The 24,309-nt window shown below is 41.8% G+C and overlaps 1 protein-coding gene across 1 annotated transcript in view; it reads right to left on the reverse strand.

The window, feature by feature from the left end:
* LOC118809004 (disks large homolog 5-like) overlaps positions 1–18,851 on the reverse strand; it is a 73,500-nt gene extending 54,649 nt beyond the window's left edge. Inside the window, 4 exon segments of the mRNA XM_036571915.1 lie at positions 81–224; positions 1,235–1,388; positions 5,336–5,404; positions 18,356–18,851. Of these exon segments, the coding sequence (XP_036427808.1) occupies positions 81–224; positions 1,235–1,388; positions 5,336–5,404; positions 18,356–18,431 (443 nt within the window). The 5' untranslated portion in view covers positions 18,432–18,851.
* Between the last annotated feature and the right edge of the window lie 5,458 nt (positions 18,852–24,309).

The following is a 24,309-nucleotide window of genomic DNA, read 5'->3' on the forward strand; positions in this document are numbered from 1 at the left end:
ATGTACAAATCATCAAACACTCACACAGTGTTGAGTTGTTATGTAACCTCTTATAGACGTACAGTCACTGATCTACTCACTGGTAGAAATCTGCCTCCTTCATGGCCTCCTCACACTTCTTCAGCGTCTGTGTGTGTTGGTTCTGTAGAGACTGCAGATCCGCCATGGCCTTCATGCACTGCAGCTTCAGACGCTCGTAATCGTGAGCTGATTTCACACTCGGCCTGCTCACACACACACACACGCACAAAACTGTATGAGTTTAACTGACATATACACCAATCAGGCATAACATTATGACCTTGTTTCTACACTCATTGTCCATTTTATCAGCTCCACTTACTATATAGGTGCACTTTGTAGTTCTACAGTTACAGACTGTAGTCCATCTGTTTCTCTGATACTTTGTTGGCCCCATTTTACCCTGTTCTTCAGTGGTCAGGACCCCCATGGACCCTCACAGAGCAGGTACTATTTGGGTGGTGGATCATTCTCTGCACTGCAGTAACACTGACGTGGTGGTGGTGTGTTAGTGTGTGTTGTGCTGGTCTGAGTGGATCAGACACAGCAGTGCTGCTGGAGTTTTTAAACACCTCAGAGTCACTGCTGGACTGAGAATAGTCCACCAACCAAAAATATCCAGCCAACAGCGTCCTGTGGGCAGCGTCCTGTGACCACTGATGAAGGACTAGAGGATGACCACCACAAACTGTGCAGCAGCAGATGAGCTATCGTCTCTGACTTTACATCTACAAGGTGGACTGACAAGGTAGGAGTGTCTAACAGAGTGGACAGTGAGTGGACACAGTGTTTAAAATCTCCAGCAGCAAAGAATGAGAATGATCCACCACCCAAATAGTACCTGCTCTGTGAGGGTCCATGGGGGTCCTGACCACTGAAGAACAGGGTAAAAGGGGGCTAACAAAGTATCAGAGAAACAGATGGACTACAGTCTGTAAGTGTAGAACTACAAAGTGCACCTATGTTCCCTCAGGTCCTCCCCCTACTTCTGACAGTCAGATGTTCCTACTTCCATAGACCCCAGCCCTCTTATTTCAGGTGGCTTTGACAGGCCCTACCCCCCCTCCACAGGCCACACCCTAAGTATTATAAAGCCCCCTCCCCACAGACTTTAAGGCCAGTTCCCTCCAAAATGTCTAGGTTCCACTCTTTCACATACAGACCACTCCACCTGTATTATCAAGCCCCTCCCCTTGCTGTTCTGCTTGGTTACCTGCAGTCGTCGAAGGTGGTTCCGGGTGATGAAAGGGCGAGCCGCTTGCGCAGTTCATCTCTCTCGCGGGTCACCTGCCTCAACTGCAGGACCACAGAGTCCAGCTTCTCACTCACCATGCGCTTCTCCACATGAGCAGGAGGAGGAGATGATGCTGCAACCAGAAACACACAACATCTCACTGAGGTTGTAAACTCCACCAAACACCAACATTCTCCATCCAAACACCAACATCCTCCAAAACAACTCCACCAAACACCAACTTCCTTCTACCAAACAAACATCTTCGATGCAAATTCCAACACTCTCCACCCAAAAATCAACATTTTCCACCCAAAAACCAACTTCCTTCTACCAAACACAACCATTCTCCACCCAAACACCAACACTCTCCACCCAAACACCATTTCTCCAACCACACACCAACACTCTCCACCCAAACACCAGCTCTCCAACCACACACCAGCTCTCCAACCACACACCAACACTCTCCACCCACACACCAACACTCTCCACCCAAACACCAGCTCTCCAACCACACACCAACACTCTCCAACAAACTCCACCCAAACACCAACTTACTTCTACCACACACCAACATTCTCCAACCAAACACCAATGTTCACAACCCAAACATATTCTCCTTCCAAACACAAACATAATCTTACCAAACTCCATGATTCCCCAAATAAAACCAACAGTCTCGAAGCAAACACCATAATTCTCCAACCAAATGCCACAAGGTAGAGAAAAACACACATTCTCCCACCAAACACCAACATTCTCCAGTAAACACTAACACTTCCCACCAAACACCAACATTCTCCAGTAAACACTAACACTTCCCACCAAACACCAACATTCTCTAACCAAATGGCAACATTCTCCTAAAAAGGACCAACTTTCTCCAGGAAATGCAGACATTCTCTAGCAAACTAATGTTAAGCAAACAATGGAGAACGAACATCCTCCATCAAACACCATATCAAACACCATCACTCTAATGTTGTCAGAGCTGCATTATTTTTACACTTGATTATAATTATGCTTTACTGATTACTAGACTAATTGATACATCATACTTTCTGCAGTTTCCTCTTATTCTGTTACAAACACGTTATGCCTGTCTTTTTGTGGCACAATGAAACAATCGAAGTAGAAAATACACTCAATCGAAAAATACACTCTTTGTAGCGTACTGCAATCTGTATAGAGCACTTTCGTTTTTAAGTAAACAACATGTCAACTGCAGTTTTTGATGACCTACAAGTTTGTTAAAACTGCTTGACACTTGGCTGTAGAGTTTTAGTAGAAGAACCAAGAAGCCAGATAAATCAGTGCCAAACACCAGAGACCGTATCTGTTCACTTTACCCGTCTGTGTACCGGAGCGTCCTTTTCATTCGGATTCTCAGGACAGGTTATCGATCTGCTCCATCTAACGTTACCTTATTTATTTTTGGCTTTACTGGCAGAGGCTGCGGTCATGATGCAGGGAAAACGCACTAATAATTCACTTTCTCCATGCTGCAGGTATACGTGAGGGCATGTGGGTTCAGAATCTCATCCTTTCTCGCTGAGAGTGACTTTCTGTGTTTTAGTGTCTTTTATGGGCGCTATGAATAAACAATGGCTTTATCTGGGTCAGTGACCACTCGCCCCACTTTAGAGTGGACAAAACCACACTTTTTCCTTTTAGAGACTAATGGAGATGACAGTGCAGGGCGTCTGAAAGAGCACTCACATTTCTCCAGCTAGCATCTCCATCTGTGTTCGTCTGTCTCTGGCTAGATTTCAGCAAGTTGAGCTCCTTCAGCACATCAGCACTGTGATCACATGCCGTAACGATGTGCAAACAAGGCTGGGAGCTGCAATGATCAGTGAATAAAGTTGAAGCTGATTCTGAAAACATGCCGACGTGGATTTTTTAATGTTGACATGTTTATTAAAAACAACAGATAATACTTTATTAATCCCAGGTGGGACGTTTGAGTGTTAAAGCAACATAACATACACCAGAGACAGTGTAAGCAGATTAATAATAAGAGTACAGAGTATGGAGCACACAGACGGCACAAACACCTACATTACCTTTCTAATGTTCGCAGGAGTCCTTAGAACTTACAAGTAAAATGAACTAGAGTGGGCAAGAGAACACTAGTCTTACAACAATCAAACAGTATGGCAAACCAAACATTTGTGCCTGTTTGTGTTTGTCCTGTCAGGGAACTCTGGCCTTAGGAGTACAGACGTTATAACTACAGAGCAACTATACCCACCAAATACCACTTTTCTCCATAAAACACCAACATTCTCCTACCAAACACCAACATTCTGCTAGCAAGCACCAGCATTCTGCTACCAAGCACCACCATTCTGCTACCAAGCACCACCATTCTCCTACCAAACACCAGCATTCTGCTACCAAGCACCACCATTCTCCTACCAAGCACCAGCATTCTGCTACCAAGCGCCACCATTCTGCTACCAAGCACCAGCATTCTGCTACCAAGCACCAGCATTCTGCTACCAAGCACCAGCATTCTCCTACCAAGCACCACCATTCTGCTACCAAGCACCACCATTCTGCTACCAAGCACCACCATTCTGCTACCAAGCACCACCATTCTCCTACCAAACACCAGCATTCTGCTACCAAGCGCCAGCATTCTGCTACCAAACACCAACATTCTCCTACCAAGCACCATCATTCTCCTACCAAGCACCAGCATTCTCCTACCAAGCACCACCATTCTGCTACCAAGCACCAGCATTCTCCTACCAAGCACCACCATTCTGCTACCAAGCACCACCATTCTACTAACAAACACCACCATTCTACTAACAAACACCACCATTCTGCTACCAAGCACCACCATTCTCCTACCAAGCACCAGCATTCTGCTACCAAGCACCACCATTCTCCTACCAAGCACCACCATTTTCCTACCAAGCACCAGCATTCTCCTACCAAGCACCACCATTCTCCTACCAAGCACCACCATTCTCCACCAAGCACCACTATTCTCCTACCAAGCACCACCATTCTGCTACCAAGCACCACCATTCTCCATCAAGCACCACTATTCTCCTACCAAGCACCACCATTCTGCTACCAAGCACCACCATTCTACTAACAAACACCACCATTCTGCTACCAAGCACCACCATTCTACTAACAAACACCACCATTCTCCATCAAGCACCACTATTCTCCTACCAAGCACCGCCATTCTGCTACCAAGCACCACCATTCTCCATCAAGCACCACCATTCTCCTACCAAGCACCAGCATTCTCCTACCAAGCACCACCATTCTCCATCAAGCACCACCATTCTCCTACCAAACACAACTGTTCTCCTACCAAGCACCACCATTCTCCATCAAACACCAACACTGTCTTACCAAACACCAACATTCTCCAACCAAACACCAACAAAGAGGAGCTGGGTGTTCTTTATTATATTATAATAACTGTTTTATAAAGCTCTTTCATCTGTTTCACACAGACTGTAATACATTACAGGAAGTGTAGGGGGCGATATGGCTTCTACTGTTTCATTTAAAAAGCTCTATAATGTTCATACGATCCACACAGTCAGTCTGACAGACTGCAATACACTACAGGAAGTGTAGGGGGCGATACGGCTTCTACTGTTTCATTTAAAAAGCCTCTATAATGTTCATATGATCCACACAGTCACTCTGACAGACTGTAATACATTACAGGAAGTGTAGGGGGCGACATGACTTCTACTGTTTCATTTAAAAAGCTCTATAATGTTCATACGATCCACACAGTCAGTCTGACAGACTGCAATACACTACAGGAAGTGTAGGGGGCGATATGGCTTCTACTGTTTCATTTAAAAAGCCTCTATAATGTTCATATGATCCACACAGTCATTCTGACAGACTGTAATACACTACAGGAAGTGTAGGGGGCGATATGGCTTCTACTGTTTCATTTAAAAAGCCTCTATAATGTTCATATGATCCACACAGTCATTCTGACAGACTGTAATACACTACAGGAAGTGTAGGGGGCGATATGACTTCTATTATTTCATTTTACCTTCAAAGAAATGATCACACACTTACCGAGGCTGCTGAGGGAGCTGCTGCTCTCCGAGTCGGAGGGCATGGCGGAGAGAACGCTGTATGTAGACCCTGAAAAAACAAATACATCCTTATAACACAGTTTCTTCATCATCATCACAAAAATAATTATCACAACACCCATCAATGCAAATATCATCATATCATTCATCTTCATCACCACAACAGTAACCGCCATCACCACTATACCAATAATCACCACTATACCAATAATCATCATCACTATAACAATAACCTTCATCGCTTTAACACTTAATAACCAATAGGCTTACAATCATCACCACCATATCAATAACCCTCATCAACACATCAATCACAATTTATCACAATAACAATCACCAATATAACCATCATCATCCTAATACCAATTACCTCATACCAATAACCTTCATCACTACTGTAACAACAACAACAACTTAATTGGTATAACATTTACAGCAATTACAATCATTAAGCATATAACATCACTATAACTTCATCACCAGCATCATCACCACTAGCACAAAACAGTGATCATAATAAGAATCATCACTACAGCTTACACCACAACAATAACCACCATCACCGAAGCCATATGAATAATCATAATCGTCATCACCACCACCCATTATCATCACCGTAACGATTACTGTAATAACCATCACTATAACACAGAAGCCCTAGAGGCCATAGATTTGCATGTTTTTTCACTCCATGATAATGAGTTATACATTTGTTTTCTTGAGATCTCGAGTTATTTATATCATTATTCCGTCACAAGGAACATTGTTTTCATGAGATCTTGAGATAGTTATGACATTTTCACAACATAACAAATGTTATCTCAATGAAAAAATGCCTGTTCTGTCCTGATCATTACGGAAATAATTTGAGATTATCAAGAAAACATTTGTTTCGCCACGATAATAACATACATATCATAAGACCTCAACAAAACAAATGTAACTTACTTATTATTATGGAAAATAAGTATTAAAAACATGCACCAACAACTTTTATACTTCACTGTAAAAATCACCACTACAACCGCATCACCACCATACCAGTAACTTTCATCACCATCACTATCACTGATGATTATTATAGTGACAATCACTCTAACCAACATCACCACAACAATAAGCACCATCACCACATCAATAGTCTTCTACATAATCAACATCGCCGGTCATCACTATAACCACATCACCACTACCACCATCTGTATAACGATTACCACCACATATCATTAAAGCAATCACCACCACCAACCCACTAACTTATCATAACTATCACTATAACTGTCACATCTCCAATCAGAGATGATAACCATCATCATCACATACCACTGACCACAGGCATCATCACCGTAACTGCAACTACCACCACATCACCATATCAATAACTTCATATTAACATCATCACATTAATGATGATCATATTGACAATTATCACTACAAATATTATCATTATAACAGTAAACACCACCACCATCACCACCGCTATGGCAAAATCTTCCAACGTCATTACTGTAATGATTACCACGGTAACATTTATCACTACTACAAATCACAATAACCCCAATCATCATCATCATCCTGTACAACAAGCAGGACACTCAGCTACCGTTTTCAGCACTAAGGCAGCGAATCAGCTCGCAACAGCTGACTGAACCTCAGCCAACCAAGAGTGCTTTGGTTGATTATTTGATGATACAGTCGTAGAAGTTTCACAATTCCATAACTACGTAACTGATTATGTCGCCGTGCGATGAAAGTATAACCACTTTTGACTTCTTTTGGTTTTGTTTCAAAGTAAAAAAAAAAAAACATCAAAAATCCAATGTTTTTTCTCCAAGACTGCACACACAACAATAACTTTACAACAAATTTAAATCAGAATAAATGTCTCCTCTTCCACTTACACACTCTAATGTGGTATGAACTGAAAGTTGAGAGAGAGAGAGAGAGACAGACAGTAAGAGAGAGAGAGTGAAAGTAAGCATAGACCGCTGACGGTTCTCTAGACATCCGGGTTGTTAATCCACCCTATTAGTTATTACACTAGTTTCTATGTACAGAGTTACTGTGCAAATAACTGATATTAAACCACAAGCTACCAGCTGATGGTCCAACAAACCTGCTGCTGACGGTGACATCACAGTCCAAATATCATAAAGCATTACAGCTGTGTGGATGAGCGCAATAAAAGCCGGACAGAGGAGCACAGAGCTTATATAACAGGGGTCATAAAACAGCAAACATCATTTCACTGAATCCTGACGTGGGGGCAGTTTGAGGACACCTAGCTTAAGACGCACTAAGCCGACTGTCGGCCATCAGGTGTTTTGTGCAGCGCTGGTCCAAGTCGTCCCTCGTCAGCTCTGTTTGGGTCGATGGTAACTGTTAAACCTCTTTAAATGTTTGTTTTTGTGGCGCTGTCCCATAGATCATTGTTGGGGAGGGGGTGGGAGCACACCAATATGTTGCAGTGCATGCTGGGAACTGTAGTGCAGTTCATGGTGAAATGGGCCAATATTAATAGAAAACGAAAACAATTTTGTGGGCCGAACAGGACTCACCTGGCCAGCGGGCCTTGTGTTTGACACGTCTTTATCATCGTGGCTCGTTCAAAAATGGACAAGTGGTAGAAAACAGGCTGAAGATGAACGACAGAAGAGTCCGTTTGTTATATTATGATCTATGTTCACAAAACAGGGTTCAGGGTACTCAGCTGGTCGCCCTGCTAGCACCCCGTTACGCTTCCGACACCAAGGATTGCCGTCTCCCCCTGGAGGAGGATCTCTGGAGACAACGCGCTAAGCTGATGGAAAGTGGTGATCAGCCAGATTGAGCTGGAACTCGTTCCTCCTCACTGGCTTGGTGTGTCTGAGCTCTAATACAGGCATATTTTGCTTGGAGGTTTGCAGTTTCAGTCATTCAGACCTTTTTTTCCACAGCCATCATGCTGACAACCGAGTTTAACAGCAGATTTGGGGAGCAGCTACTTCAAACGTAGGGATGAAAAATAAATTGTTCATATACCAAAATCGTAATTTGAAAGAGTGCAATTTCTAAATTGCAAGAGCGGCAATTTTTATTGCAGTCTTACAGTCTACTATTACCAGCGTTGATATGATGCTAGTTTTAAGTAGTGAAATCTGACCTAATAACATGGAGCTTGTGAACTGCTGTGACATCATAATCATGAAGGCTGGCGCACCGTGTTAACAGTTCAAGTCGTAAGCCAGAAACATACACGCTTATCTTCTTCGCCAAAAAAAGCCCCATACTTGAATTTATACCTCAATTATAAACAATTAATTTAAATCGTGATTGCAATATTGGTCAGAAAAATTTTGCCAAAACGTTCAGCCCTACTTAGATGAAAAATATAAGCAAGAAAATCCACCTGGATTAGCATTGAGGAGAAAGTGAATTTTATTCTGTAGAGGCATAAAAGTAGTAAAATGAACAAAAGGCATTTTTAGTACGGTCATCCAGTGTCACCTAAACATTCTTCTCAATAAATAAATAAATCACTAAACACTGGTTTAAAATATCGGCCAAATCTGAACATCTCTCCAATGCTGATGATTTGGACCGGTGTGTATCCCTAGGACTGGCTACAGCAAAACTGGAGGGAAAAACTGGGTACAAATTCAAAAAAAAGAAAAAAAAAGAAAAGAGGGAATAGAATCTATAATCTCAACAGGGGCTCAATAAGGGCTGCGGTCAGTTGGGTCACCAAAGCCATGGTCACTTAGTAACCCATTTCCAGCCAGATGTACTGAAAATGCCTGGAGCTACTGGACACAGCACGGTCAGTCTATCTGCTCCACATACGTCTGGACATATGACGTTGCAAATAACCACTTAACATCATCTGAACGGTGACGGTTGAGCGTCATTAGCGCTTTACACCTTTAATAGTATTGACTAATTCTGCTCCATTTGGCAGAGCCGCTTAATGCCTGTCCTATTTTGGTTTCCCCTCCATTAGCAGGACAGTCCATATAGCAGATCCTTCACCATTCATTCATCTGCAAGCAGATCTTTCCCTTAAAGCAGGGGTGTCAAACTCAACCACTGAAAGGGCCATATTACGTTTTTATTAATTAATGCAGTGCTATAACCAGAACTGGCCATTGTTGATTCAAAATATGCAAAAACTTCAACAGTAAAATGCAAACGCTTTTCAGGAGACCTTGAAATATTCAAAATTTAAACGTCCCCAGCAGCTCCGTCTTTTAAACCTACCCATCTGCTGATCTAAACACCTGGCATCCTTTCTTTGCTGCAAGTTCATTAAGACTTTAGCCCACCCCTCGCCCCTACCACTGAGCCCTCCGTTCTGCACGTTCACGTCTAGGGGTGGGGTGTCCCGATTCTTGTTGAGATAGAGGGGTAGGGTGAAGTGTTGGGGCTACATGACCCTCCAAACAGAGGTTTTTTCAGAGACTCCAAACAGAGAGTTATGAGAAAAAAAGAAAAACCGGTAAGATGGAGAACAAGAGACCAAAGAAACACACAAATGTGAGAATTTTCTCTGTTAAGAAATTACGATAACCACTGTATTGTCTTAGTTTATTGCTGTTTCAATGTAATGTATTAGTAGTAGTGAACCAGTGTCTCGGTAGCTACCTGGCTAAACTTCACATTCCACCTTAAATGGTGCAGCAGTTACATTCTGGTGCTTCAGGCATCAGAACCGCTGCACCATTTAAGGTGGAACAGGAAAATTTAAACAAGAAGGCAGCAAATATCTGACTTCAGCTTCAAAAGAATTAGGCATGGACCATTATTTTTGAAGATCATATGATGCCCTAAATGTAACTAAAGCCCAGCAGTGAGGAGCTGAAACTTTACCCTCCTCTGCTGTCACTGCAGACTGGCAGGGTCGCCTACAGAGCAGCGCTGGTAGCTGTTAATGAAGTGATGCTCTTTTTATTTGAGGGTCCCATTTCAGAGGGAAGATTTCAACCACTACCCTGTAACTCAGTTCCAAGGGGTTAGGGTGACACTCGAAAACAAGGGGTAGGGATGAAAATGAGAAATGGGACTGGGACCATAGTCTCAGTTTCTGAGCTGCTGAGCTGACGTTAAATGTTTATGTTGGTTGAACTGCAGCTGAAACGCATTTTCGGTGGTATGACTGGTGTGGAATAGAGATAATAGTAGAACTTTGAGGTGGAAACGCTGCACCATAGATTGCTGTTGGGGTAGAAGAGTCAGAGCGCACATTCTGTTGCAGTGCATGCTGGGGACTGTGGTGCAGTGCATTATAAAACGGGCTAATATGAATGGAAAATAAATACTTTTGCGGGCCGGATAGGATTCTGACCAAATTCTCTTCAAAACTATCCTAAAACAGTGTCTCAGTCATCAGCCAGTGAATTCATAACCATTTCATGTAGTAACTTTCTGTGAGGGAGCTTTTAGAGGTGGACGTCTGGTTCCTATCACCACCACTGTGAACAGTTCTGACTCGGTAAGTTTCTCTAGAACGGAGCGTTTCACACCAAACCACTCTGAACGACTCTGTTTACATCTGAACCGTTTAATTATGCACGAATTTTGAAAAATTTGTGGAATTCCCCTTTATCATCTCACTCTGCAGGAGCTGCTCTTGGTGGAATCAGTTATACAAATCTATACTGCTGTCCTGAGCTGCATTATTTGATGAACTGGAGCTATTCTGAATAATCTCTGCATGTTGTCATGTGGTTAAATCTCGAGTGTGTTTCATCATGTCTGAGTATGAGCCGAACACACGGAGCCTAATCTCCCTCCTTAGTGTGTGCAGCATGCAAACGTCCTGCTCTGGACTGTTAGGAGGCTGATCCTGCAGGGGTCTTAGTCTACACAGCTCTAATTTTTGTAAGCAACTTGTCCCAAGAACCCCCCCCCCAACGCTACCCCCCTTTCTCTCTCGGTATGTTCAGTCGGTTGACCACAATTAATGCTCCAGATGTCGTTTCTGCAAAGCCGCAAAGCACTGCATTCCTGCAAGTAACCTCTAGCCCAGTGCTTTCCAGTGCCTGTCCTTTAAAACCACAGTTAACAAAGTCCTCTGTTAACCCAGGTTCAGATGCTTAGCCTGCGATTAAAAGGGAACTCCACCAATTTTCTGCATAATTAAATGGTTAAGATGTAAACAGAGTCGTTCAGAGTGGTTTGGTGTGAAACACTCTGTTCTAGAGAACCTTACTAACTCTGAATTGTTCAAAGTGGTGGTGATAGGAACCAGACGTCCACCTCTAAAGATCCCTCACAGAAAGTTGTTACATGGGGTGGTTATGAATTCACTGTCTGATGTCTGAGACATTGTTTTACGATAGTTGGACGAATTTGGTCTAAAATATATTGTAAAAATCCAGCAGAGGCTGAACAGACCCTAGAGATGGGCGATATGGCAAAAATTTAATATCGTGATACTTCAAGAAGTTTCACGATACATGATATGTCATGATATATATTTTTTTTTATACATTTGATTAGTTGGAACAGAGAAAAAAAGAACCAGCAGTGCTACATTGAAAAAATGCTATCAAAAACCTGTGAAAACTGATTTTTATGGAATATTTAAACAGTTAAAGCAGGACTAATTTTGCTCTTCTTATAATGAAACATGCAGTTGGTCAGTGTTCTACAAGTCCTGATGATATATACAATATGTACAGATTAGCATATTGTATTGTACTGAGAAGCAATTTATCATGGTAATGATATTGTCATACTGTCCAGCCCTAAAAGTCCCCCCAAAAACAAATATTTCAGGTTTTGCCTTATTTACTCATCATCAACATTCCATATAAACTCAGAAGACTCGTGTAGGTTCACTGGTGGTTCTGGATAGTAAATAAAATGTCTATATTTGTGTTGCAGTCATGGCGACTCCTGGTTCCTATCACCACCACTGTAAAGACATCTGAACCATTTCACACCAAACCACTCTGAATCTCTCTGTTTACATCTCACACACTGAATTATGGAGGAATTTTGAAAAATCAGTGGAATTCCCCTTTAAACCTCTTGGGCACATTAAAGTATGACGTTTATGACGAAAGTAACCTGAGGGGTCGATCTCCGGCAGAAGGCCGTCCCTGATTGGTCAGATTGGTCAGGGTGAAAGAAAAAATCCAGGTTTAGATCAAACTAAGTTGAAGTTTGCTGACTAAGCACGAAATCCTGCTTTGTGAAACAGACCCTGCTCACCTGAGTCAGCTTAATAAGAGTTTAATAATTACCTGCTGAGGTGAATCAGGTCTGTTAGAGCTGGAAAAACCCAAAAGTGAGCAGAGCAGGAGGTCTTTAATACGTACAGTTAACTCCTTACTGTAGCTAACGTCATTAAGCTGTGTGATCTTGTGCTGTACTTTTTCAACAAAACACAGAAAATTACAGATTAGAGGTCCGCACTCCCGTAGATTCCTGCAGGACCCCCCTACATACACAGATCAGGCATAACATTATGACCACCTCCTTGTTTCTACGCTCACTGTCCGTTTTATCAGCTCCACTTACTATATAGGTGCACTTTGTAGTTCTACAGTTACAGACTGTAGTCCATCTGTTTCTCTGATACTTTGTTAGCCCCCTTTTACCCTGTTCTTCAGTGGTCAGGACCCCCATGGACCCTCACAGAGTAGGTACTATTTGGGTGGTGGATCATTCTCAGCACTGCAGTAACACTGACGTGGTGGTGGTGTGTTAGTGTGTGTTGTGCTGGTGCGAGTGGATCAGACACAGCAGTGCTGCTGGAGTTTTTAAAACACTGTGTCCACTCACTGTCCACTCTATTAGTCACTCCTACCTTGGCTGTTGGCTGGATATTTTTGGTTAGTGGACTATTCTCAGTCCAGCAGTGACACTGAGGTGTTTAAAAACTGCAGCAGCACTGCTGTGTCTGATCCACTCAGACCAGCACAACACACACTAACACACCACCACCACGTCAGTGTTACTGCAGTGCTGAGAATGACCCACCACCCAAATAGTACCTACTCTGTGAGGGTCCGTGGGGGTCCTGACCACTGAAGAACAGGGTAAAAGGGGGCTAACAAAGTATCAGAGAAACAGATGGACTACAGTCTGTAACTGTAGAACTACAAAGTGCACCTATATAGTAAGTGGAGCTGATAAAATGGACAATGAGCGTAGGAACAAGGAGGTGCCTGAGCTGCCCAGCAAAACACAAAAAATAACCGTTTAATTCCTGCTCTGTGAGCCTGATGACCACGATCGCTGTGATATTTCAACAAAGAATAAAGTATTTATGAATAGACTGTGTCAGATATTGGATGTCAGTTCTCCTTGTTCCCCATGGAACTGGGCGGGTGGGACAAAAGATTCTGATTTTCTGTGGAAGCAGGACTGAAAAAACAGACCTCTACTACACACAAGCCTCAACAACTAAATCTAATCTGTTCGGCGTTTGACTCTTTCCCTTCATTCCAGCTTCCATTTTTTTCCGGAGCCTCACTTTCAGTTTCCCAAAGAATCTGCAGACACACCTCCAAAGTTCACACCAAGTACAATTTTTTGGATAAAATAACAAACGCGTTTTTTAAAGTAGTTGGACCTTCAAACCACGTCTGATGAGTTTTTATTCTGAAAACGCGGGAGCAGCAGCGAGGATGAACTCACCATTTTTCTTTTAAGCCTCACACTGGGTTCTACAGAACTGCATAGAAGAGACAAGAACGTGTGGAGCTCCTCCGCCTCATACAGGAGCTGAACTCCAAAGTTATTTTCATCTCACTGGGGGAGGCTCGGCTTCTGCTTGCCGCTCCTCTCGTTAAAAAAGAGCAAACGAAGAACATCGACCCTCTTCTCTTTCTCATAAATGTGTTGCAGAGATTTCAGAAGGTTTTTTAACATCGTCAGCTACAAAAAAAAGACAAATTCCCAGCCATTCAGCTTTGGTCCACCATATCATTTCTTTAACCTCCGCATTTTAACAGTCAGTGTGTTGCTTGTCGTATGTGATGCACATCTTTTTGGGCTGCAACCATGACAACCGAGCTCTGACTGGTCAGCCTAATTTTAATGCATCAGTTAAACAGCGAAAATCAAGCAGGGTCCGATTAAAAACTACGCAGCGTCGCAGTCCATCGGTTTCAGACTCGGCGTGAAAGACAGTATTAAATTTCAAAACTTGCCACGTGCTTTTCCCGGGGTGAAAAGACCTTCAGAGGTTGGTTTTGCACTTTCAGCTTCTCACAATCCAATTAATCTCAATTAAAAATGTAGACTTATCAGTCCATAAAGGCTTAGTCCAGACGTGTCCAGCTATTTCTGAAAATGTAGTTATTTTGTCTGTGTTTTGGCCTCCAATCCACACAACAGCAGCGTTTTCTTTCACTGAAAATAAAGATTTTTTGAAAACGCTCTCCAAATGTGGTGATTTTTTAAAACTGCGTTTTTAGTGCTTTTTGAACTTTTTGAAAACGCTGACATCCCGTCAGTAACGTGTGCAGGTCTGCAGCTGTATACAGACCTCTGTCTGAAATATGACTGGGTAGTTTCAGTGCGCTCTGCAATTTGGGCTGATTTGGGAGTTGATATCATGTACTATAACTGAATTTGCCTGTTTTATTAAACCCGCAGCACAGAGGCAGCGAAACATCCAGCACTCGGTTCTTGTAAACGTGGCATGAAATCGAGCGCAAATATTAAAAATACATCAATGATTCTAAACACTGGTGATGCTTTGTCTGAAAAAGCCCTAATTGGCTAAGAACCAAAGGCTTTAGCTGTTCTTGGCTGGGGGTAAAAGGGCTACATGGAACGGTCATTCCCCAAAGTGAGCTTCAGGTCAGTGAGCTAATCTTTCTGTCCACTATGTGGCAGCGGGTCACTCTGTATGTGAACTGAAAGCCAAACTAATAACATCAATAATCTTAAACCTGTGAGTAATAAAGTTTTCGCCTTCGTCTATCATCTCTCTCTCTTTCTCGCGTGCACACTCGTCATTCCAAGCTGCCCTTCATGAGTTTCTTTGTAACATGTGGTAGCTGCGGTCACACCGCGAGATTCTGGACCACAATTTCAGACGCTGCCAGAACTTTATTGTAAGCTGCCTTTGGCCGCAGAGGCAGTACATCGGTCGCCAGGGAGCAACTTCACATTAAACATTCACAAACTCTTCACATTCAACTCCACAAACTCTTTTTTTCCCCACTTATTTTCCTCTGACTTTATTCTTCCTTATGAAAGTGGATTATCTTCTATATAACCTCCTCAGAAATATCTCCTTCAGTCATTTCAGATGGACATGAAAGAAACGGTAACTACTGAAGCTTCTGTGTCATTTTCTGTTAAATATATGCTTAACAGCGTTCAGTGGTGGACAGTAACGAAGTCAACGTAATTCGTTACTGTACTTAAGTAGTTTTACTGAATTATTTCCATTTTGGGTGACTTTTTACTTTCACTCCACCACATTTCAAAGTCAAATATCTCACTTTTTACTCCACATTATGAGAAATCTGTCATTCCTTTTGGTTTATGTGTGTATAAAAACGTAACATGTCAAAACAAAAGAAGAGCAAAGTAAGAACACCAATCAGGGCACAGCGCTCACTTTGTTTTGAGCTTGTTTTGACCTGTTGGTCATACCGACCCAGTGCAGCACACGGTTCAACATCAGCACAGCAGCGTAAAATTTTGGGAGAGTCTATTCAACATAAATGATGAACTAACCTAACTTTGTGTAAACAGACCACAGTATAGAAATATGTACACATATGCAGTTGTGACTGACGTGTCTTTATTCTGAATTTATACAAACACATTTCATTTTATAGTAAATTAGTTTTGTCTAGTTTATGTTTATGAACAGAGACCTACAGATGCAGCTTAGTAAAGGAAACTCATTTGTGAATCTGAGTTTAAAGTTTTTATTAAACTTAAACTTGCAAATAAATCTTAAACTGAAACTTTGCTTGTTTGTAAAAAGTGATTTCAGAGCCACTCAGTTCTACCTGATGGAAACTGTTTGCCTTCAGTGTTTTGTGCTTATGATAATTTTAATAGACATCAGCGTCACTAATTAATGACTCTGTTAAACGACTGGTTTACCAAGAGAGACACTGGAGTATTTTCACCTATAATGAGTTAATGAAGCAGAGTCTTGTTATAAAAATGATAATAGGACATCAGAGCCATAATTAATCTTTTAGTACTTTTACTTTCGATACTTAAGTACATTTGAAGGTGAATACTTTTGTACTGTTACTCAAGTGGAGGTCTAAAAGGAGGAACTTCTACTTTTACTGCAGTAATATTTTACCTTGGGTGTCTCTACTTTAACCCAAGTATGTGGTTTGTGTACTTCGTCCACCACTGAGAGCGTTTATAAATATGTTTAAATGGAAAATAAATATCTACAAAAATCAATACAGCACTGTAGACTGAATGGGCCTCAATTACCAGCTGTTCTTAAGAAAAAAATTCTTCTTAAAACCCACTTTTAACAAAGTTTTCACAAAGATTCTGACATTCACCAGTGTTTCCTTATCTGGGATTTGTTCTTAGGTAAGAACTGAATCTACACACACTCAAGAGCACAAAGGTGAGAACAGTTCTGCGCTTCAAGAACACGTCATGAACCTGACATAGAACCTCTCACAAGAATATATTTAAGAAAAAACCTAGGAAGATGTTGGTAAATGAGGCCCAATGTTACTGATAGGAACTGTATCATAATGTATTGTGAAAAATTTGACCACTTTCCCTCTTAAAGTCATAAACCGCCCACACTATGAAGTCATTTTTTAATATTAAAAATATTAATTTTTTTATATTAACCAACTACATTTAAATTTCCTTCCCATAGAGACAGGAAAAAACACCCAGACTGGGACTAAAATGCAGTGTCATTGGTGATGAATCACTGAAACCCCCTTTTTCTTTAGCCTTTGAGTCTAGATTAAGGCTTAATCTAGGTCTGAGAAACTGGCCTAGCAGCCAGAAGAAAGCCTGCTGTAAATTCTCTCTATATCGGGTTTCTTTACCTATACAGTCCTGTTCAGGTACAACAAACCTTAAAGGGGAATTCCACCAATTTTAAAAAAATTCCACATAATTAAGCAGTTAAGATGTAAACAGAGTCATTCAGAGTGGTTTGGTGTGAAACGCTCTGTTCCAGAGAAACTTACCGAGTCAGAACTGTTCACAGTGGTGGTGATAGGAACCAGACGTCCACCTCTAAAAGCTCCCTCACAGAAAGTTACTACATGAAATGGTTATGAATTCACTGCCTGATGACTGAGATGCTGTTTTATGATAGTTTTGAGAAGATTTTGGTCATTTTTAACTCTATTCATGGTGGAGGGATACATGCAGGGTGTTGAGAGGCAAAATAGTCCCCAAAGAAAACTTATTATTTTCAGATTTTCCACTATTTTCCATCATCAACATTCCATATAAACTCAGAAGACTCGTGTTGGTTCACTGGTGGTTCTGGATAGTAAATAAAATGTCTATATTTGTGTTGTAGTCATGGCGACCCCTGGTTCCTATCACCACCACTGTAAAGACATCTGAACCATTTCACACCAAACCACTCTGAATCTCTCTGTTTACATCTTAATGACTGGATTTTAAGGTTTCATTCACTCAGCTCTGCATACTCTTCAAACCTGGAAGCTACAACTTCTACTCAAGTTACATTCCTGAGTAAAGTGATCTACTTTTCCCTCAGGTCCACTTTAGCTCCCATTTCTACCACTTTATTGGGGTTTAATATTCTTTTGATGTGTTGGTTCAGCTCCTGGACCTCTTTGCTGCCACTTTAATTTAATTTTAGACCAAACAGATCCAAAAAAGAGACGATTAGAGCCCAATAAACAGCTTCTATGCTGCTAACGAGATGCTGGATGGACTAAGAAGCTCCACTGAAGTTATACAAGAAACTGAAACCTAAGAAGGACCTGGACCTCCTTGTGATTAAGCTGAGTTTGGCCTGTATTGTTACTCCTAACTGAGATAATTTGGGTTTATCACTTCTTCTCCTCACCTCTGTCCACGACTTGCTCCCCTTCCACCAGTCTGTGGCTCCACTCCTCCATCAGCTCCTTCTGCTTGGGGTCCATCTCTTCTCCTCCAACCCGGCCTTTCCTGGACCTACAGCCAGAACCACATAAAAGAAGCCTCCCTTCCAGCACCTTCCTCCAGATGACACTATAAACCGAGCTGAAGAGGGGACGGTGTCATGAAAAGCCAGATAAGAGCCTCTCTCCATCTCGCAGCTCCAGAGACTCCAGTAGCCATATTTGTTACCCAACACTGTTCACTTGAAGCCAGTAAAGAAACAAAGTAGCGCCTTTCTCTTCACGAAATCCTCACATTGTGCCGCTTTTCCCCCATCAGAACACCCCCGGACTCGTCCATCCGCCACTAAACTTTCACTCTGACCTACTGCATTGTTAAAAACACCGAGTTAAAACAGTTTTCCAGAAAAGTCGTGTCACTCTTCCAAGTGTTGTCCAGAAAGCCTGTGGGAGCTCCGCCATGTCTCAGCCAATCAGCGGCCGCAGCGAGCCGCCAATCAAAACTTAGAGCCCTGACCAAGTAAGGCAAAGGGGGCGGGACTTCAGCGCAATCGCCAAATATGGTCAAAATAGGCGGGGCTTCCGGCGAAACGTACCTGGGCCGCTTAGGCTCGTTATTTATTGGAATTCAGTGATGGAGACAAAAAGCAGGAATGGGCCCATTGGATGCAGTTAAATCTGAAATTTAGTCGATATATCTGGTATTTCTCATTTTTTTGGATTTTTAATCTTAATATTATAAGACTATTATTTATTTAAAGTCATATTTAACTTCAGTAATTTTATTAAACTGAGTTATCTCACTACATTGGTAGATATTTGTGCTTCTTTTACAATATAATGTTTGAAAAATGCAAAGTTATCTGCCAATATAGTGAAATGATTTGGCACAGAGTAACATGGAACTAAAGTAATGAGTACACGCTTAAAAACGATGGTTCTCCAAGGGGTTCTTTAGTGAAGAAAATGGTTCTATATAGAACCATGAGCACTCAAGGAATCCTTTGCATGATTAAGTGATTCTTTGCATGGTGAACTGGTTCCTCAGATTGATGGAGAATGTGTTGTAGATGGTTCTATATAGAACCTGAAAATGGTTCTATGTTGCACCAAAAGTGCATTTTCTATTATTACAAGCTTGACATTGTAACAGTAGCAGAACCTCATTTGGTGCTATATAGAACCCTACATTCTGTATAGAACTATATTCAACCAATTCTCTATCAACCTGAAGAACCCTTTAATTGTGCAAAGGGTTCTGTGAGTGTTCATGGTTTGATATAGAACTCTTTTCTTTACTGAAGAACCCTTAAAGAACCATCATTTTTAAGTGTAAATCTTTGCATAGTGCAAAAACCGTGTTTGTGAGAATGTATCTATTAATCTTTATAATCTTTATCCTTTATAATCTGTGGGAATAAATATGATAATATTGTTTGCGGGAATAAATATGTAGGTTTGTGTTATTTGTGAGCATATATTTAATTTTTTTGCTTTTATTTATGGAAAATGTCTATTTATCTTTATTATTTGTGAGAATAAACCTGTTTAGGTTTGTTTTATGTGTATCTGTGAGAATTAATCTGTGACAAAAGAGCAAAACACTACAGCATCAATTATTATACACAGTTTGACCTGCTGTAGCACCACAGGGAAACACTCTCAGAAATAAAGGTACTAAACTGTCACTGGGTCAGTTCCCCTCTCATCACTGGGGTGGGACCCTCTAGAGTCCGTCTCAGTACCTTCAGTCAGGGAACATAACTGAACCATAATCCACTGAAATGATATGTTCTAAGCTGTACTGACTCCACACACCCCGTCTCGTCTCCAGGCTTTTATTACTGTTCTGTTTAAAACATTCGGTTATGAAAAGGTACAAATACGAACTTTTCACCTGGAGAAACTTATTTAAGGTTCACAATCAGACCTTAAAACCACTGTTGGAGCTTTGAGGGAACATTTACACTGTTTGTACCTTGATGAACGGAAAATGTACCTTTATTTCTAACAGTGTATGATATATGAACAATACAAAATAATTAAGGATGCACGAGTGTTTGTTAATTGATTTAAGAGAAAAGCAGATCATTTTGTGTTGTTTTCTGATTTGAATCATAAATTCATAAAAGTGTTTTTCAGCTCTAACACCTCATAAAGGTGTGTGGTAGAAAATATACACTCACTGAGCACTTTATTAGGAACACCTCCTTGTTTCTACACTCATTGTCCATTTGATCAGCTCCACTTACTATATAGGTGCACTTTGTAGTTCCACAGTTACAGACTGTAGTCCATCTGTTTCTCTGATACTTTGTTAGCCCCCTTTTAGCCTGTTCTTCAGTGGTCAGGACCCCCATGGACCCTCACAGAGCAGGTACTATTTGGGTGGTGGATCATTCTCAGCACTGCAGTAACACTGACGTGGTGGTGGTGTGTTAGTGTGTGTTGTGCTGGTACGAGTGGATCAGACACAGCAGTGCTGCTGGAGTTTTTAAACACTGTGTCCACTCACTGTCCACTCTATTAGACACTCCTATCTTGTCAGTCCACCTTGTAGATGTAAAGTCAGAGACGATAGCTCATCTGCTGCTGCACAGTTTGTGGTGGTCATCCTCTAGTCCTTCATCAGTGGTCACAGGACGCTGTTGGCTGGATGTTTTTGGTTGGTGGACTATTCTCAGTCCAGCAGTGACACTGAGCTGTTTAAAAACTCCAGCAGCACTGCTGTGTCTGATCCACTCAGACCAGCGCAACACACACTAACACACCACCACCACGTCAGTGTTACTGCAGTGCTGAGAATGATCCAACATTTTTTTTTTAGAGGTGGACGTAAGTTTCTGTAAGTTTCTCCAGAACAAAACATTTCACACCAAACCACTCTGAACAACTCATAACCATTTAATTATGGAGAAAATTGGTGGAGTTACCCTTAATGTACCAACTTACTTTTGGTCCCTGAAATGTGGGACTGTGTATAAACAGCTGTGGCTGAAAAATGGTTCACTCAGCTGTATGTTCTAAAGCAGGTCTGTGAGGAGATGATGTGGGCGTGGTCTTCTTGAGGTTCTTGTCATGTTTAAATCTTTCATCTTGCACGATGAAACGCTCCCACGAGCAGATCAGAGCGCCTGGCTGGAAATCCTGCAGAATCAGCAGCACAAAGAATCATAACCTACATAAACATAAACACCAAACATTTAAACGTTTCCTGTTTCCTTGTTTCTCATTTTCCCCTATTTTTCTCACATTATATGTCTTTTCAAGTTCTATTTGAAACAGAATTCAAGCATTTTAGCATCAGCCATTAAATGAAATTGTCTTTGAAATGATCAGAAAACATATATTAGATCAAATATCTCCATTTTTGACTGATGCTGGAGATCTTATATACATTTTTTGTTTGATTTTCCTCTATGAAGGCATATAATTTGGCCTTCCTGTAGTTATTTTGCTATTAATTATTTAAAAAATACCAAATAAGCCATAAAACAGCAAGAGCAACCAATCCGGAGACAGTCTGAGACAGGCAGACAGACAGACATGCTCAGTCTGCTGCTCCAGTTTCCCTCTACCAGGTCAGCATGAGGCCGTCAAAGGACAATAGCTGGTTTTCACAGTCATTAGATTAGAACAGACGGTCCAATCAGACACACAGAGACGCCTAAAGATCTGCAAAAAATACCATTAACACTGTTAGAAATATCCCTGGCCCAATCTAGGACACCTGCACTCTTAAAAACGATGGTTCTCCAAGGGTTCTTCAGTAAAGACAATGGTTCTATATAGAACCATGAACACTCAAAGAACAATTTGCATGACTGAATGGTGCTTTGCATGGTGAAATGGTTTTTCAGATAGATGGAGAATGTTTCTATGGTTCTGTATAGAATCTTGAAAGTGGTACTACATAGCACCAAAAAGGGTTCTTCTATTGTTACAAGCTGGACACGGTAATAATAGCAGAACCCTTTTTGGCGCTATATAGAACCATATACAACAAACGCTCCATCAATCTGAAGAACCATTTCACCATGCAGAGAAACCTCTAACCATGCAAGTGGTTCTTGGAGTGTTCATGGTTCTACATAGAGCCATTCTGTTTATGAAAGAACCCTTGAATAACCATCTTTTTTAAAAGTGTGGGGCCCACAACTTTCTGGTTGCTGGCTGTGTGTCGGGATGTGGGTTTAGTTAGTGTGTTTTGTGTTGGGGGTCGGTCTATCGTGAGGGTGAAGCCTGTCGCAAGTAATGACCTCCACAATGGGTTTGTGTTTACATGCCTTTCTGCCCTGGTGTTTAAGTACTTCTCGTGGTGGAATCATGGCCTCCTGTGTGTTACTCTATGCTGATGCTACATTGGTGTCAGAAGTGGGACTGGAGTGGAACTGCACTACAAAGAACTTCAAGGCAGGTGGCAAAATAGGCCTGAGCCTGCGATGGTGAGGACAGTGCTGCGAGGCTCTGAGGGGCACATGACCTAGTGAGAGGGCTTGACGACAAAGTACCGGAACAGCGAGGCTTGAAGTCGGGCCAGTGTGGCAATGCGCAACGGTGGTGCTGGTGAGAGGGAGGCCGGTGAAAGTGGAACCGTTGAAGGCTTTGGTGTGGTAGTGCCACAGCGAGCAACAGAGCAGTTCGTGTACTCGAGCACACCAAAAGAGGCACATCAAACATCTGGAAGGCAACCATCGTCCAGGTCAGATCACTCACCAGCAGCAGAGGCAAGGCTCCAGTACATACGAGCAGCCAACATGCCAGAGCTGATGGCGCGGTGGGCAGCAGAGAAAGTGGATGGCATCCTGTGGGCAGCGTCCTGTGACCACTGATGAAGGAGTAGAGGATGACCAACACAAACTGTGCAGCAGCAGATGAGCTATCGTCTCTGACTTTACATCTACAAGGTGGACTGACAAGGTAGGAGTGTCTAAGAGTGGACAGTGAGTGGACACAGTGTTTAAAAACTCCAGCAGCACTGCTGTGTCTGATCCACTCAGACCAGCGCAACACACACTAACACATCACCGCCACGTCAGTGTTACTGCAGTGCTGGGAATGATCCACCACCCAAATAGTACCTGCTCTGTAAGGGGCCATGGGGGTCCTGACCACTGAAGAACAGGGTAAAAGGGGGCTAACAAAGTATCAGAGAAACAGATGGACTACAGTCTGTAACTGTAGAACTACAAAGTGCACCTATATAGTAAGTGGAGCTGATAAAATGGACAATGAGCGTAGAAACAAGGAGGTGGTCAGAATGTTATTCCTGATCGGGGTGTGTTTGTCAATCAACCTATCAATCTGTCTATTAAGCTGCAACTAGATATCTACCTTTCTAGTGTACAATCAAACAGTCTATCTATCTATCTACTCATAATTTTATACACAAACAAAATTTAAATATACATACCACAATACCCCGATATACAGTGGGGTCCAAAATTCTTCTATTTTGCATTCTTTCCTAATGTCTTTACAGTGGTGGTGATAGGAACCAGGGGTCGCCATGACTACAACACAAATATAGACATTTTATTTACTATCCAGAACCACCAGAGAACCTACACGAGTCTTCTGAGTTTATATGGAATGTTGATGATGGAAAATAGTGGAAAATCTGAAATAATCAGTTTTCTTTGGGGACTATTTTGCCTCACAGCGCCCTGCATGTATCCCTCCACCATGAATGGAGTTTAAAAATACAATTCAGGCCAAAATCTTTTCAAAACTATAGTAAAAGTATCTCAGACATCATATTGTATTCATATTGTGGTGAATTCATAACCATTTCATGTAGTAACTTTCTGTGAGGGAGCTTTCAGAGGAGGACGTCTGGTTCCTATCACCACCACTGTGAGCGGAGTATTTAATATCAAACAACTCTGAATGACTTTGTTTACGTCTCAACAGTGAATTA

This window comes from Colossoma macropomum, unplaced genomic scaffold (assembly GCF_904425465.1).
Source record: "Colossoma macropomum unplaced genomic scaffold, Colossoma_macropomum, whole genome shotgun sequence".
Classification (NCBI taxonomy): domain Eukaryota; kingdom Metazoa; phylum Chordata; class Actinopteri; order Characiformes; family Serrasalmidae; genus Colossoma; species Colossoma macropomum.